General features: G+C 40.1%; 1 protein-coding gene across 4 annotated transcripts in view; it reads right to left on the bottom strand.

The window, feature by feature from the left end:
• The window catches only part of PCDH15 (protocadherin related 15), a gene marked incomplete at both ends in the record, with an annotated part of 369,409 nt that overhangs the window by 16,540 nt on the left and 334,671 nt on the right, over positions 1-18,198 (bottom strand). For all 4 annotated transcript variants that reach the window (XM_082486051.1, XM_082486048.1, XM_082486050.1 and 1 more), the window contains 2 exons: positions 5,516-5,626; positions 10,329-10,547. In XM_082486051.1, coding sequence (XP_082342177.1) covers positions 5,516-5,626; positions 10,329-10,547 — 330 coding nt within the window. The remainder of the gene's footprint in view (positions 1-5,515; positions 5,627-10,328; positions 10,548-18,198) is intronic.

The raw sequence follows: 18,198 nt of genomic DNA, 5'->3' as shown, positions 1-18,198 counted from the left end.
AGAGAACCAGGCGCGTGTCTCTTAGTAATGTGAGTTGGTACCGTCCACGCACGGTGACTGCCTCCCAAAGAGGCATCTCTCAAGACTAGTGTTGAAGGAGAAAGAGTATCTAGAGTATCATTTCTTTTCCGTAGAAATTCAGCAGCAGCAGGACTTTGAGTGACACCTTCCACATATAATGGGTTTTGAGTAGTTAATGGGTTCTCATCAGATAAAAAAGTAATGTTACTTGAAGATTTGGGGAGATTATTGTTCAATGATCCATTGATATTAGATTGCTTGTGAGCCTCAATAGCACGGGAAGCAAAGCTGCTTATAACTCTCTGACGGTCTCCTTCTTCTAAGACTGACTTTTTTCCCCTGCTTTGTTGGAAATGGTAGAGAAGAAAAAGACTTGAAAGAAAAGAAGATAATCACATGTGAGGAAACATGCATGGACACAGACACTTATGAGAGAGAAAAAAAAGAACTTATGATATGAATCAGAGCCATTAAATTACTTCTAGCAAGCTACTACTACCCAACAGAAAGATCACATTTACTAGACTACTGGGGAAGACATTTACTTTTACATCTTCTTTAAGGGAGAAGGACTTGGAGGAGGAAGAAAAATTAAAACAAGTTTTCAGCTACTCAGCAAGTTCAAAAATAAGTTAGCCTCTTTTTAAAAAAAGCCCTTAGATCTCAAAAGTATCAGTCAATACTGTACCCTATCTCCCCAGTGACACAAAACATCAATGCTACATAGTTATGTGATACAATTTATCTGTGAGATAATATGGACTCATGGTATGTATACTATGTATAATTGTCTCTATCATTCAAATGGCAGTAGCACTGTGCCACACTGCACACAGCCAACACAGAATATTCACAGGTATTTTTAGATTAAACCTATTTATAATAATCGTGCATCAACTCTGCTAGTCTATAAGACACGTTTATGATTAGGCAGTCTTTAAGTGTGCTTGCATTGCTTTTTAAGGACTGGCCATAGGTCACACACAAAATTAGAACCGTGGTTCCAGCCAATGGTGAGCCTGAAACCATGGCCCCAGGGGGAGTCAGAGGTGCACCCCGGCACACCTGTAAGGTCTCCGTGAGGCAGGCAACAGAAGCTGAAGCCAGACAGCTGAGATGCATGTCAGACTCAGACCATTCTCCTGACACTGACTCTTAAAGAATTACCAAGCTGGGCACTGTTTCTTGCATTTATGATACACATATTGATGCAGAAGTATCAATGTGTGTGTGAATTTCATCTCTGCACCACGTTAAATCAAATGAAAACCCCTTGCAGTTGGACTACGTTGAATTTCTACACCAAAATTAGGAGGTCTCACCATTTTCTGCAATTTGTCTAGCACCTCTGAGTGCCTCATTAACCTACCTTCCTCAAATATTTTTAACACCACAAACTTCTGAGCAGAGTTTAAAATAAACAGGATTTAAAAAACAATATCCCCAAACTGCCTGCTAGAAAAGTGTGCCCTTAGAGCCCTATTTTAAATAATACTCATCTGAGGCTGAAAATAAATTTATTTCCCCCCAACCTGTGACAAATTTAAGATATCGGCCAATGTCAGAGTGAGATAGAAAAACAAACCTCTTATCCTTTCAAAGAGAAGATTACCCTGGTCAGCAACGAGATTGAATCAAAATGCATTTCCATTGCTGCCATTGTAACTAAACAGAAGTGCCATCTAGCATGGGGATGCAAAAAAGACCCCAAACAAAAAAACAGTCTTAAAGAAGACAGCTACTCTAAAAAGCTCTCTGAAACATTAAATGTATCTGTAAGGTAGGCTATGGTGAGAACACAATGGCATAAGGGAACATTACGGTAGAAAGACTGAATTCCACTTTTGTACAAATTCAGCTACAGCTTCACTACCTCTGCCTAATGCTGGTACTCCGTATTTTGAACGCCGTACTTAAAACCTTCCTATTTTCTGCAGTTAAGCAACTGCAGCTGAAGTATAGCGTGAGCAGCAATGACTTCTACACATGCGCAAATCAAAATACCATATAAAACTATTTTTAGTGACTTAGAGCTGTCCAATATTTTCAAAAAACCTTCTCAGTTAAAAATTCCAAGTCTTGTCTCTGCCAAAATTTGAATCGTATTCTTTAGAATTTCAATAAAAAAAGGGGTTAGACTTCATTGACAAAGGAATAGGGGGAAAATTACATTTTACATGATTACGTGAATGTTGGAAGACAAAGTTTTAGATCTCACGGTCATATTTTTCCATCTATTTTGATGTTGTTTTTTCATATCTCAGAAAATATTACCTAATGGAAAACTAATGGAAATTTAACCTCTGGTGGTTAAATAGTCTCTAGCAAAACTGGAAGAGAAATTTAAATAACTAGATACTGGATAGGAGTTAACTAAGAGATATTAAATCTCCTCTAAGCTATTTAATATGTGGAAGTCCCCCAAAGGCCTGCATTTAGTAGTGAAACACATTGGTTCTTAATTTTTGTTTCCTGTTTTGACTGAGAGAGCACCCACGCAGAGGAGCTAGAGCTTCCCAATGGTGACAGGGATCCGAGAGGACGGATGAGAAGAATCACTGCAGGGATCGCTCTCCCACTGGCAAATAACACCCAGCAAAGCTACAAAGGGTTATACCAGTGAGTAAACTCTCCCCAAGCACTGCAGTTGTCCAAAACCCACTATGCCTAAGGCTTGCCTTTGGGCAGAATATAACTGTATGGAGAATAACTGACTTCACATTAATAATAAACTAATTCTTTATTCTAAAGCAGCATACTTTGAGGTTGGTCAAGCACCCTCAGTCTATTTAGAGGCAAGAGAAATAAGTGATTCTGAACTTGTAGTAAACCCTCCAGTAGAAGGCTCATGCAAGATGACATAACCTTGATGCTTACTGGAACGGATTATTTCAAAAGCTTCTCAGTTCCTTCCTTGCTTCACAGGATGGCTCTCAAGCATGAGGTCATCCTGCAATCTCTTTCTGTTTATGTATAGGTATTTTAATCAATGAGAAACATCAGCTGACCAGTTGGAAGCATATTTGTGTAAAGTGAAAAAAAAAAAGTACCTGCCTTGCAAGGAACTGTAAAGAGCAGACAAGAAAGATGTTGCTTGCATCCAATTGTGAGATTTTAAGTTCATGAACTGAAAGCAAACCTCTGTGCATGCACTCAGTGGTGGTTCTGTTTGGTTTTTCTAAGGCAGTAGGACGATTTGGCTTTAGAAATAATACCATTCAAGTTCAGCAATCATACTTCATCTCTACCTCCAAGAAAAGGATAAAGAAGCACAGAAGTATTGAAACTTCACAGTAAATGTCTTTCCTGTACTTGATCAATGGACAAATAAATAATGAGTTTCAGACTGCAACGTTTAATGGGAATTACTGAAAGGAAAATTAACTAGCGTTTCTACTAGCTACAAATATTAAGACAATGAAATGAGCTTACTTACTGATGCCTATGTATCCAAAGACAGAGAAAAATGAAAATTATGAGACAAGGCAGATTTAAAACTAAAGAGCTTAGTTCCATTTCATTTGCTATAAACACCAAATTAAGAAAACAAGACACGAGGCAGCACCGCAAATGAAAGATGACTGTCTTAGGACAACGAAAGACAGAAAATACTGTACTAAAAATAATGAAAAATGTTAATAAAAGGTATTTCCCAAATAACAATTTCCTAAGGTATAATAGTGCTTTGAAATCAAATATTTGTCAGGAAAAAAAAAAGATAATTTGTGATTATTTTCATTGAAGCATATTATTTTCTTTAAAATCCTAAGGATGTTCATTTATCCTGTAAGGATTTTTACTAGGTTATGTTTGATCCGTTCCTTAGCATGATGGATATGAGTATATCGTTAGCTGTATGCAAAGACATCTAAGAGAAAATATTCCAAACATGGTATCTTTTTTTGGTGCAGTAAAACCTATTTTTAGCCAAAATGAACATAAATCTAAGCCTCAAAGTCAATACTGCAAATCTGTAAATTTGCACCTCTAAGTTGCAGTACTAAAACATAAAAAAATCTTGTGGGTAAAACCCCAGCAAAACGAGGTTTGTTCTGGGTTTAGCATAAGGTATTCATCAGTACAAAACACAGATTCATCCACTGGGATATCCGATTGCCACAGATAATCAGCTTTGTATCACTGCCAGTAAAATTAGTAGAAGTGAGTCATTTTATTTCAGTAGAAATTTAGTTAAATGCAAAAGAAACGGGATTTTTTTCCAGCAGGGCACCTCACTGTATGTGTAAATGTGTACAGCTGTGATCTCACATGGTTCACAAGCAGAAGTGCTCACATTCAAAAATGCAACTATATGCTACTGTCGAATATGTTTTTCCTCCCTTCCTGCCCAAGCAGTAACACTGCACAAAGGCAAGAGGCGGGGGGAGGGAGGGGAAATTCAGCAGTTAGGAGAAGCTATTCTCACTTCAAGTATAGCTCCTCTATTTACACAGAAAAGGTCAAGCTCTGGAATTATTTCAAACAGAGACTGCACTCAGATGGCCAGGAGTTAAACCAGCAGTGATACGCTCTGTCATGCCTCCTTAACATTTTATAACCTCAATCACAGCATCTGGAAAATTTCAACTTTCTGAGCAAAACAAATAATGCTGAAAACTAGAGTAGAAGTTGGGCAATCCACAACAACACTAGCAGCTCTCTCTCTACCTGCCTCCAAACATATCATTAACGCTATGCTCTTCAGCCTTCCTTGGCTTTAAAATGTAAACGTAGATGAGTAAGTGTGGCAAGCTTATCAACAGAACCCCCCAGTAGGATACAAATATTAATTGGCTATTCTCTGCTGTAACATTTTCATACTGAGAGTTAAATTGTTATTGGAGTCCATAAACTTCAGATTTACAGAAGCATGAAAAGGTAGGCAACTTTGCAATATTATTATTTTACAAGCATATAATAGGAAAAAGATATATTCATTGAACTGCCAGTGGTTTCTCAATTTTTATAGTTCCTTTACCTTTAATTTCAATATTCAAACAGTTTTGAATTTAGAACAAAACCCCTCACTTTACCCAACAGAATATTTCTTACTATAGCAAATGGGGGCTTTGGGGCAGCAATTTCATTGGATAGGTTTAGTCAACAGCTTTGAAAAATGTGGCATGCCGGCCTAGATTTGCCAAGGCACTGAAGGAGCCCAGTCCTGGCTCACCCTGGTGAGCCTGCTGTAGGCTCTTCCTCTGGAAAAAAACACCTGGTTTTCTAAACCTTGCTTTTTGCCAACTTAAAACCTGTTAGAGATTCCCCCATGCGCTACAAGAAATCCCCATTAGCAGGTTAAATTGTTTTTTCTTTCCTTACAGAGTAATCCTATTTATTTTCTGGATGTTTGAGAAACCCCAAGCAGCTGGGGAAAGACCCCTTCGTGAAGAATTGCCTTTTTGACACAGACCGCATGAAGCGATATCCCTAGAAAGTGAATCATGGCTTCGGTCACTAACAATTTTATTGATGTATCACAAAGAATACTCACATAGTGCTGTCGCCAAGCTCTTCATAGAGGTTATTGGCAGCGGTGCTTGCTGGTTTGCCTGCTGGTAAAGCCATCTGGATTCTCGCAGTCTTTGCGCACTCAGCCTGTCGCCTTTGGTAAGCCACGTAGGGAAGAAGAAATACTTATTAGAAACACTCTCTACCCTAACATAAGCTGAGATGTAAAGTTATCTATGCTTTTTCCCACAGTTTTCAAAACATGCCTGAGTTTTGTCGTCTTCAAAGAAAAGTAATAATGTGATAATCTTTTCCTGGCCTTTTCAGCTCTCTGTTATTTGTTGTCTCTTGGAATCCCTGAGCTCCCACTGGACAGAAACCTCCTGACCAGCAGTACGTCACTGCCACTGAAGGTATTTCCCACGAAAAAATGTCTGTGCTAGCTTTGACACTGCTCTCATTAGGAGGTCTATCTGTTCTGGCTGCCCAAGACTAACAAGTGGAGAGAGTAAGCTCTCGGTCAAGTGCTTCATTCAAGTGCCAAGAAACACAAAAAAAGGCTCTGGCAAAGTTTATCACTTACAACTCCTTTCTCATTAGAGTTGGCTGTTCTGTCTCAACGAACAGCCTTCCTGAAAAACTTGTTTTCACTATGAAACAAATTTCTGTTTTCTATCTAGAAAACAAAGCCTGGATGAGGGGATCGAATGCACCCACAGTAAGTTCACAGATGACACTAAACTCGGCGGGCGTGTTGATCTGCTTCAGGGTAGGTTGGCTCTGCAGAGGGATCTGGACAGACTGGACCGATGGGCCGAGGCCAATGGTATGAAGTTCAACAAAGCCAAGTGTCGGGTCCTGCACTTGGGTCACAACAACCCAATGCAGCACTATACGATTGGTGCAGAGTGGCTTGAAAGCTGCCTGGCAGAAAAGTACCTGGGGGTGTTGGTGGACAGCCGGCTGAATATGAGCTGGCAGTGTGCCCAGGTGGCCAAGAAGGCCAACGGCATCCTGGCCTGCATCAGGGATAGTGTGGTGAGCAGGACTGGGGAAGTGATCATCCCCCTGTACTCGGCACTGGTGAGGCCCCACCTCGAGTACTGCGTTCAGTTTTGGGCCCCTCACTACAAGAAGGACATTGAGGTGTTGGAGCGTGTCCAGAGAAGGGCTACAAAGCTGGTGAGGGGTCTGGAGGACAAATCTTATGAGGAATGACTGAGGGAACTGGGGTTGTTTAGCCTGGAGAAGAGGAGGCTGAGGGGAGACTTTATCACCCTCTACAACTACCTGAAAGGAGGGTGTAGAGAGGTGGGGGCTGACCTCTTCTCCCTGGTGACAAGTGATAGGATGAGAGGAAATGGGTTTAAGTTATGTCAGGGGAGGTTTAGATTGGATATTAGGAAACACTTTTTCACTGAAAGGGTTATTAAACATTGGAATAGGCTGCCCAGGGAGGGGGTGGATTCACCATCCCTGGAGCTGTTTACAAAAAGGGTAGATGTGGTACTTAGGCACATGGTTTAGAAGTGGTTTTTGTCAGGGTAGGTTAATGGTTGGACCTGATGATCTTAAAGGTCCCTTCCAACCTCTGCAATTCTATGATTCTATATGTGTAACTTCAGGAGCGGCACTGAGGTGACATGACTGCTCTATCTTGCTTTGGTTTTGAGGGTGGTTGATACCTGATCGTTTTTAGGGAATTCTCTCTATGCACTCTAGCCTGACATGCACTGTCTTGCTTGAGGAATACCCCAGACACGGAAATATTTACTTTTTTCTCTGCAGGAAATAGGCACAATAGTCCTGAACCACAGTATCTTTAATGTGTGCTCACATGCAATAATAAAATACACTGAGTAGCCATAAGTAACTCAGCCTCGCCATACGCTGTGTTCAGGAACAAGCTGGAGTACAGGGACTAACTCTTACTGTCAAGTACCCCTTCTTCTTAAAAATAGAGACTGGTATGTTGTCAGTATTCCTATGCAATTCTATTCCTATGCAATTTCTATTAGAAACAAAGCTGAAAATAAGTACTTACTCTTTGAATCTGTTTTGTTATGCAAAAAAAGATAAAGAGATAAAAAGGAAGGTTAAATGAATTCTCTTTGTAACAATTGTCCTAAACAGTGAAGCTAACAGGAGTAATAAACTAGATGCTACTTAATTATTCCACATATAAAATTACCAAATTAATGACATGTTTAAAGAATCATAATTTCCAGATCTGAACAGTGTTTAGCTGCTATTTGTGATACTCTTGAAACAATTTTGCAGTCAGCATAAACATGAATTACAGCGGGGAAAACTGCTTTGGGCTTACAGAAAACAACTCCCTGCCACACGCACAGAAAAGAGTAAGACATGAAAACATGAATACAGCTTGTGATATTTCTGTAACAGGTGGACTACTAGAGGGGCATTTTTATCATTTTTTTCTCATTTTAATATGTTTCAAGAATGCTATAGTAAAAATCTTCAGTAGCAAAGGGGTACTATTTTTGGTTTTATTTAGAAGATGCCAATCTTTCGTGTTTAGCAAATAATATATTATTTATAATTACCTTATGGGGTTGTACTGGATAGTGTATTTTAAAGACGCTACTTAATAGAAAGGAATAATAATAGTTTCTGGCTTGTTTACAAGTCATAAGTGTAGGCACCAAGCTGTACTTTGATAGTGATAATTTTATAAATTAAATGAGTTTTCAGTAACTATTATTTTTACAGCATTTAGTAGGCCGATCACTGATCTAGAAAGCACTGAAAAATGGACCTACTGCACATAAAAAGTTTTAACAGTGAGAAAAATCTTAATATTTCCATTATATGCGCTGTGAGTATGACAGTTATATTTATCCCAGTATAATCTCTACACTCAGTGACAGACTGGAGCACCTACTTTGCCAGAATGTTATCCGGAAAAATACTGAAACTCCTTTTGAAAAGGAGAAAAAAGGGTGCACTGTAAAAACAAGCCATAAGGCTCAGGATAGCTTTTGGTGTTGATATTAACACTAAAATTCCTTTTATTTTCTTTGGCACTCTTCACTGATATATTTTTCATAAAAGCATAGCTTATTCACAACGGTCTGCTATAAATCCAACTCCGAGTCATACTTCTAGAAAACAAAAATGTGATTTCTTGATGAAATGAAGTGAGGCAGATTCCTTAAAGCTCTTAAAAGAGACTAATAATCTTTTGATAATCTAACAGATGTCAAGGAAAAATAGTGCTATTACAGAAACAGGCAATTCAGATAACAACAACAATAACAAACTAATTGTAGGTTGAAATGGTTCAGTAGAGTTTCACTGGAAGCAAATTTTATATACAATGTTGGGAGAAGTAAAGCAGCTTTGAGATGCACCGCCATCCCAATGGCGCAGAAGTCTGTCAAGCTCTTTCAAACTCCTTTAAAATTCTAATTCCTTTGGCCCAAATTGTTTGGAGAAACTGGGATGTAAATATAACCCACAGAATCTGCAGTAACCATCAAGAAATAGCTATCCTTGGCTATTCTTGTGATGTCACTAAGGAGAGTGCTCTCAGGGAGGCTGCTGTTTTTTCACGTAAGTTGCGCTTTTTAAATGATGACTAACATAGCGCTTTGCTAACTCCTCACTGCAGTGCTGAAAGGCAAAATGCACAGTTTAAATCTCACCTGGCGTACTGTACCACATCTATTGCAGCATTGAGATTGTAATTGCTTTACTGTAATGCATGTATATCAGCTCTTCCATGCCCTCTCCTTCCACAGACTGATGCAACACTGCAGCAGGAGTCTGCAGAGGCACTGACACTTCATTGGCCTCAACACAATGAAAGGAGCAGATGCCAAAGCATTTTTGGTAGAAACAAAACAAAACAGACAAAAAAGAAAAACAAAGAAAAAACCAAAAATCCAGCAGGGCTCTGGGAACTCCTTCCTACATGGCCCTGTGGAGCAGAGGTTTTCCATGATGAGGGCATATTACATTCCAACTAGTTCACCAATTTTAAAATGAAGATAGAAAGATACAGAGGTACAGACTGATATATAGAGAAGTTGAATATAACCATTACTGGGTAAGATGCAGAGAATTATATATTTTGATTCTGTAATGACTGGTAATTCTTTGAGTGCTCAGAGCATGCACAAGGAATTAGAAATCTTTCATGGGAAGAAATTAAAGAATAAATATACAGCCTTTCAGTCCAAATACATTGATTTTAAATATGGGTGGACCTGAATAGGCTTAGTTAAGAGGAACCTGTTAGTGATGTTGATGCTTTAATTAGTCTATTAGCCCAATTACATAAACCTCTTGAGTCTATGAGAAGTGAGTGGAAATATCAAGAAGGTTCTCTCTGGTGTACGCTGCGTTAGATAGTGCTAAAATGGCACAAAATCAATTCTTCATGAAACTTTTGCAATTAAGAAGCATACAGGTAGGGAAAAATATAACTATGAGTATCTTAGGATTTAAACAGAAAAAAGTTGAATCCTCTTATTTGGCCTGAGCTACATAATTTTATTTTGGATTTTTTTTTTTTTGGCATGAAATTCAGCTCTGAATCTACACTTTGTTTCAAACTTTCACTTTTGATCTTGTGTTTTGGGATGTATTCTAAAACAGTTCCTGCACCACAAATTTAGAAAGAGAGCAAGATGCACTTCCCATGCATTTTCTCTTTTCATGCACAACACGCATCAAGCATTGACCAACTCTTGTGGTGAGAGGGAAATTAAAAATATTCCCCTTTGCAACAACTTCCTTGTAATGAAGGATAATTTTCAAAGCAGTTCTGCTAAGAAATATAGCATCCCTACTACAACGTTGCTACCACAAGAAGGAGGAGGAGTACTTACTGTCTGTAGCTGACCATAACTATTAAAATAGCTGGCATGCAGCAAAGGATGATTATGACGGCCAGAGCAAGCAAGGCACCTTCCGTGTAGCCTACAGCTTGTGCCTGCTTCTTGACGTTTGCTACCACATCTGGGGTGCGGATCTCCAGGATGCGTCCCCCCTGCCCCAGGTATGGCTGAAACTCTTTATTGATATCCAGCAGTTTGCCATCCAGGAACCTTCAATGTCACAAAAGAAAACTGTTACAGCCAAGTTCATTAACTGTGTTGGAATTACTGCATAGTTGGGTTAATAACTGTGATCTGATAAAGCATGTACCTCTTCTTTATGTGCTTAACAATTAGTAATTCCCCATAATCCCTATGTCAGTGATAACTCCAACGTACTTAATAGCAGAACAGTTCAAACACTGAAAAGGAGAGGTGAGCTGAAGCTTATCTGCATTTCTAGGGGCAAAAAGTTCTCCATGTCATTGAGAGCAGCATGGCAAACTGCTTGCTTTGTGCTTTTTCCTTCGCTGGATTGTTGCAGAGGATTAACTAACCCTCCTGCACATATCCCTAAAGACCACTCTGGCCTAAAGATCAACTTCATCCTATTCTAGAAGTGGGTAATTTTTAGAGGACTTTCCTCATTTGCTTAGGGAAATTCTTTGGCTGGAGGGATAGCCAACAGCTTGTTCCCTTTTGACTTCCCTTTCAATATTAAAAAGAAAAGGGATTTGGAAAAACTATGCTTTTATTAATATCCTCCCCCCTGACCCTACCAGCTGCATCGATTCTGAATCTCATTCTCACACCGGCTCTGTCTAGTTAGCCTCTGTGTCTCTGCTGTTTCCTTAGACTGTAGTGCTGGTACTACTTATTGAATTACTCGAGTAAGACTTTTCTCTTATAGCATGGGCTCTTTGATGGCAAGAGAAAAACACAGAAGAATAGTAGTGATCAGATGAACTCCTCTCCAGTGGGAACGAACATCAGAGTAGCTGAAGGATGTGCCCTCTCAACGTTTGGCACAGTGCTTGAGGGAGTTTACTCACTGGCTTCAGGCTATCTGACAGCAACCTCTCCATCACAGCAATTTTTGGATGGAATCTGTAGCAACATTCCTGAGATGCAGGACAATCGTAACAAGGAAACCAGTAACATTTTAGAAAATGCTACATCATCTGTACTCGTTTCCTTAAAGTCAAATTGGAGGTCACAACTGAGATTACTGTAAACTGCCTCCTCTTTTTTCTTTTTTTGGGAAGATGGAGGCCATTTCTCCTGGAATTTCACACCTCTTCTAAAAGGAAAAGCAATAATTGTTTATAATAAACCATAATTTAAATTTGAAGGGTTCTCCAAACACTGCCATATACCAGAACAATCTCGACTAATGTTACTAATTACAGGAACAATAGGGTATCTATACAGCTTTCAAAGAAAAAACAGCCTTCAAGCGGGCCTAGAAGGCACACTGTTAAAACAGAGTTAGGTCCTAGGCAAAACCAGCGTATTAGCTAACCAGGAAAAACGTGCTGCTGTCGCTGCTTGCAACCTATAATAATGCCCATCTTCCATCTGTGCATCACCTACGAAGGGAACTTGGAACAACGGAGTTACCAGGCACAGGGCTGGAAAAGTCCCTGAGAAAGCAAACGCAGTGGAAGAAGTTCAGTATCTCATCTGATAATTGGCAGTTTAAAGACAGGTGGCCAAATGCAAATCCTAATCAGATGACCTCATTTCCCATAGGATGGAAAGTTTTCTACTGGATGACTTTGACAGCGAACAGTATGTTTGTTAGAGAAATTTACTTTAGGAGTTTGAAAAAAATATTTTTGGCCAAGGCTTTATTTGAAAAAATGTACTGACCAAGGTTTTAACTTCCAAAGGAAAACAAAAATTTTTGGATCACTTCAGAAGTGCAGATTGACTGTCTCACAAGCTGCCAAGTAGCAGGAACCAGCTGTATAGATCAAAGCAGGAGGCACCCTCTGGATGGAGGAGGATCCTGCTGGCTCTTAGCTAGAGCAGAACCCCAGACCCTTATGTATACAGTGGCTCTCCTGGAGAAAGTAAGTTAAGTGAAAAAGGCTGAGATAAAAAAACAAAACAAAACAAAAAAAAACCCAAACAACTAAAAACAACAGCTAAAAATATTCTGAAAGGATTTCTGCATATAAATTCTGGATGCCTGAAGTCAGAAATAGCTTTTATTTCCTTCCTGTGATAATGTGGCAGAAATTACACTCTTAAAAGACCATTTCTTAAAGGGAGTTTGTTTCTTACAATTGGTTTCCTCTCAAATTAATTTACTGATAAACCGTCATAGCATTGTTTGTCCCTGGTTTTTGTTGTTTTTGTTTGTTTGTTTGTTTTTGGTTTTGTTTTGTTTTTTTTTTTTTTACCTTCGGGGAGGATGTGCTCTGACCTGTGTGCGTAACCTGTTAGCTGGATCTCGTAACATGCAGGCTGAGTTCAGCCCAAATGAAGAAATGGTGCTGGTTTCATGAGACTAACTTCAAAGAAGAGCAGTGGCTGCTCGCTCAGAGACCCAAATTCTCACAAAAAGCAACCCAAAGTGTTTTGAAGAATAATTTCCCTTTGTATTAGTATGCTCTGCTGATATTCACAACTAATTCCTTGATGCCTTCAGCAAAACATTTTCTGGGTATTTAAGCAAAAATCCGTTTTCACAGCATAAAGACCTGCAATGATGGTTCACAAGACAAACAGAGCTCTGATTCTTTTTTTTGTACGCTAGATGTCACTGGTGCATATTACGTGTCCTTTGAGTAGGCAAAAGCATTCAGGTTGGACAGCATTAAATCTCCGGAAGATTTTAACAATCTCTCAGTTAAAATTCCATTAGCGTTTTCTTGACAAACCCTATTTTAACAGGTTCATAACTCAACCGTGCACATTTACTCCATGATGAAACATGACACATTGTGCAAAAGATTCAGACAGGGTAAGCATTTTATTTTTAACGGTGGACATTTTCCACTTAATATATGCAGGAGAAATTTTCTGGATTCAACTGCTTTTTATGCTCTGATAAATCAAACTCTCTTTCATATAAAAGATAAAAAAGAAGGCTGATCGTTTCAGTCTGTAAAATTATCTAAGTGGCCTCAAAGTCTTTCAGGAGTTTGTGGTAGAGGGAGAAAACAACAAAGCACAGTTACTATCCAGACCTATTTTTCTGTGTAACCAGACAGATTCTTGATTAATAAAAATGTCAGGTAATCAGTCATAACAGTCCTAAGAAGAAGTATGAATCTCTTGTTGCGTATCAGTCTTACGAAGTACAGGTTAGGGAAAAACCAGCATATCTTAAGAGACACATGGGTTTTCCCCAGCTGGCAGCGAGGAACACAGCGCAGCTATTATGTCTGTGACTTCTAAATCACGTCTTTGTTTTCCGGCCAAACAATTGGCTTGAATGCAAATACGTGGGATTGGGCTACTCGTTTGGGAGTTTTGGATGTGAAGCAGTCCATTCAAAATAACCTGGTGGTGAGTATGGCACAGTCTGTGCATGCGCTGTTGCTGTGCACGTCAGCATTAATCCCACACATCTGGAGCACACTGCATTTCCTTATATCTCTTCATTTCATAAACGACATGGACATGACCTGACGTACTGCAGCGACATTTCCCAGAGGTGATTATGGGAGCCTCAAACATTAGTGTTGGTTTAGTGGAGTTTACTTCTCATAGAAATGCAGCTCTGCAGCTGGTCAGGAGCGTGACTTTGCTGACACAGACAGGCATTAGCTGTCTCGACCATCCTTCCTCCCAGCTCCAGTTAAAGCCAAGCACTTTTGGGACCCCAGCACGACTCTGACTTGTGCCTGGCTGCCAGCACCAAGCAGGATGAGTCACAAGTGATATTTGTCTATATGCCAGCAGCACGCCACCTGCAAACAGGTCGCTCTGCTCCGCTCCGTCCTCCATTTACCCCCACATTCCTTAAGAGACCTTTACAGATATTGGTTTCAAACAGTGACAGGTTTAACATCAACTCTGTTAAAGTCAGGGCCTCCGCTATGTTTTGCAGGCCGAAACCCAGCAGGGTGTTCCCAAAAAGCTCATTTAAGAAAAGCCACAGGTATCTTCCAACACACAGTCATTTTGTAACTTGTGTTAAAAACACAACTGGTGGAATTCATGCGCTAAATCGGTGGTTTTGGTAGTTCTCTCTTCTGCATACATCGTGAAATTTTTGAAAAATACCTTGGCTAAATTTATATTCCTTATTGCTAATTAAGTTTTTAAAATGGGGGGCTCCATCTCTTTCTGACTTTCTAAGCTTTCTCCCACCATATCCAGTTTATTAAATGATCTTTTCTTGTATTCATCTCTTTTCTGCTAGGATCTGGAGCAGATTCCTGGCTGGCAGAAGGATGGTTGTGAATCTTGGCAATCCCTTCCCAATGAGGGGACAACCATTGCTACTGTGTGCTGTTACTGGGGCAAGAAATACAAAGATCAAGAACCCCAGGAAAGATGGCTGCAGAAAGAAATTTCTTTCTAGATTTGGGTAAGCACCTGAGCCGAGCCAAATCTCTTGAGGTTCACCCACTTGCTAGGGAAAATGTGTTAACTTCAGATGTCAAGCTACAAAACTCTCACTTCATTTCTCTCCTTACTTACTCACCTCTACCCTAAAGCCAGGAAAGCATTCCCCAGGATTTTGCTGATTTAAATATTTAAAAGCTTTTGAAGAGAGAAAAGAGAAAGAGAAAAAAAAGAAAAAAAAAAAAGAAAAGCTGAGTATGCAGGCAGGTGGAGCATTTCAATGAGGTTGCTTCTAAGCTGATACCCCATACATTTTCAGACCAGGCAAACGAATAATCTTCCCTTCACATTTGAAAAACTGCTTTTTAACTCTATTCTATTCTGTCTTTCACTGGATGCACAAACATCCCTAAAAAGACATTCCTGTATTTTCAAAGGGCCCCAAAATGAAGAGGGACACGTTTTCTGTCCATTAAGAGAGTCTGCATCAGAAAAAGATCCTTTTGGTGGAGCTGAAAGAGCTAACTGCCTCCACGCACGGATACTAGCTCACCTTCATATACTACTAACAGTAAAATTGCAGAGAGCTTTCCAAAGTGAGGAGTAAAAGGGTGTCAGGATTTTCAAGTGTCATCAAGGTCATATAAATTTTCTGAACCTGGACAGCACTGAATAATTTCCTTTTAACTTTGAGCATTTCTAATGGGATACCCACTTTGGCCATACTCTAAACTGGCTATCACTGGAAGAAAACACAAACCTCAAAGAATTTATAAACTGCAAAAGAGGAAAAGTAATGACAAAGAGGGATCATCTGGAGTACTGTGTCCAGTTCTGGGCTCCCCAGGTCAAGAAGGACAGGGATCTGCTGGAGAGGGTCCAGCAAAGGGCTACAAAGATGATGAGAGGATTAGAACATCTCTCCTATGAGGAAAGGCTGAGGGACTTGGGTCTTTTTAGTCTAGAGTAAAGATGACTGAGGGGGGATCTTATCAATGCTTATAAATCCTTAAAGGGAGGGTGCCAGGGGGATGGGAACAGTCTCTTTTCAGTGGTGCCCAGTGATAGGACAAGAGGGAATGGACACAAACCTGGACATAGGGAGTTCCATCTTAACCTGAGGAGGAACTTCTTTCCTGTGAGGGTGGCAGAGCACTGGCACAGGCTGCCCAGAGAAGTCGGGGAGTCTCCCGCTCTGGAGCCATTCCAAACCCGCCTGGACGCCGTCCTGTGCAACTGCTGTAGGTGCTCCTGCTCTGGCAGGGGGGTTGGACTGGGTGAGATCCAGAGGTCCCTTCCGACCCTGACCATTCTGTGATTCTGTGATCAGTAGATAGTTTGGGTGTAAGGCGGTAAGATACATTTTAACGAGACTAGTTTTGGGAGTGGGTTGGGCTACAAGTCACTTACTGGAGCACTGCAAGCAGATTTACTGGCAGTTTTCTTTAGAGAGAAAGGAAAATGGTTATCTGTCGGGGATTTCTGCTGGCTTCCTGCCAGGTTTCCTTAATTTCCGCTTCCACTCTTGAATAAAATCAGGAATAAAAATCACAGAGACCCCATTCTGGGAACGATCAGCAGCTCTGGCAGTAGACAAGTGAACACAAATTACTGGTGCATCATGAAGACCCAATTATGACCATGGAGATTACCTACAAACAAAAAATGGCCACCAGAAGGAAGGAGGTTGCGTTGCCACTGCTCCAAAAGCTACCACTGCTAAACTGCATCTGATTTTTATATTGCTAGTTCAGAAAGTGATGCTAGAAGACTGGAGAGGGTTCAGGGAAAACTGTAAGTGATTAAAAGAATTAAAACATAGCCCAGAGTGCAGAGGTCAAGGAAATTCTCAAGGAAAAAAACATTAAGAGCATGACGTGATTGTAAGTCTAGACCTTGGTGGGTACCAGAAATTAGAAGCACCAACTGGATGCTTCAATCTGGCACCTAAAGTTATAATAAAATTCTATGACTAAATCTAGACAAATAAAAAAAAAGGCCTAATTTTTGACAGTAAAAATAATTACCCTGCAATAACAACACAAATGTGGTAGTTGATTGGATTTTCTTGAGCAGTTGCTTTGCTGAAAGACACACTCAAAACAGAATTAATTTTGGGAGTTCCTGTGGTCTTTATTATACTAGGTCAGACTGATCACAGTGATCTTTTCCAACCTATAAACTCTGAATATATGCAGAGCTTTAGTATGCTATAATTCATCTATACTAAATTAAGAGCTTGGAAGAGCAAACCCTTTTTCAATCACAGCCCACCGAGATGGCTCACAGCCACTTGCTTTTTAGGCTGCTGACTGACATGCTTCTTTATACCATCATAGAACAGTATGATCTAGTTTTCACTGAGATAAAAAAACAAACACAAAGGTGAAACACTTGCAAAAAAAACCCCAAAAGACAGTGGCCTCTTTAGCAGAAGAGCCCGATTTGCATTTTCATTGCTTTGAATCATATGCAGAATGCTGAAACACAAAAATACAGTTTCTAACAAAATGATTCTACAACTATATTGATACATTGGCAGCTGAATGGGTTGAGACACTAATTTTGTTTTGATGACTTAGAAAAACCATGTAAAGAGATTACCTTAATTTCCTTTCCTTACCCATGTAATCTTTGGCTTCTCTTCTTATTGCAGGCAGAGCGCGGCGTTACTGCTGTCCCCCAGAGCAGTAGCTTGCCAGAGTGATATGCCACTGGAGCTCTGCTAAGGTGCAAAAGCCCAAGCCCCCTATCAAACCACTCTGCTGCAGTGACCAGAGTTGGCCCGTTCACTGGCAACATGCTGTGAGTATAACCAGCCAATGAAAAACCGTCTCTTTTGGTTTATGCGACACTAGAATTTAACTGCTAATTTGGAAGTCAATTGAAAATGCAAACCGACATCGAATTATGAATGTAAGTGGCCTATATACGGCTGTTTACCATCTCCTCTAGCAGCTGGTGGGATGCTCAGCCCACTGGGCACCTGTGTACACTACTGATTTCCTGCACGTAGGTGTATACCTGGGTACACCTGATATCCATGCTTCAGACTAGGTGCACACCACACCTCTTCCTTTCCCTTCCCTTTCTTCTTCTCCTTTGGTTTCCACAAAAAAGAAAAGAGAAAGAAATATGCTCCAAATGGAAACTGCAGAAAGCCTGAAGGTCAACAACTGGAGCACCAAAGCCCTTGCTTGGAGATTACAGAGAAGTTTTGGTACATAGAAAGTAAATTCCTTCAGAGGAATTTAAACTGGAAGCTCCTCCAACAGGGTGGACAAAATGTATTGCAACCCGTCATGGCAACAATGTCTAAATCACCCGTACTGGGGCCATTCAGCTCAAGGGAATGGAT

Source organism: Vanellus vanellus (genome assembly GCF_965231255.1).
Source record: "Vanellus vanellus genome assembly, chromosome: 7".
Taxonomy (NCBI): Eukaryota; Metazoa; Chordata; class Aves; order Charadriiformes; family Charadriidae; genus Vanellus; species Vanellus vanellus.
The sequence above is the reverse complement of the archived record's forward strand: the minus strand, read 5'-3'. Positions and strand labels throughout refer to the sequence as shown.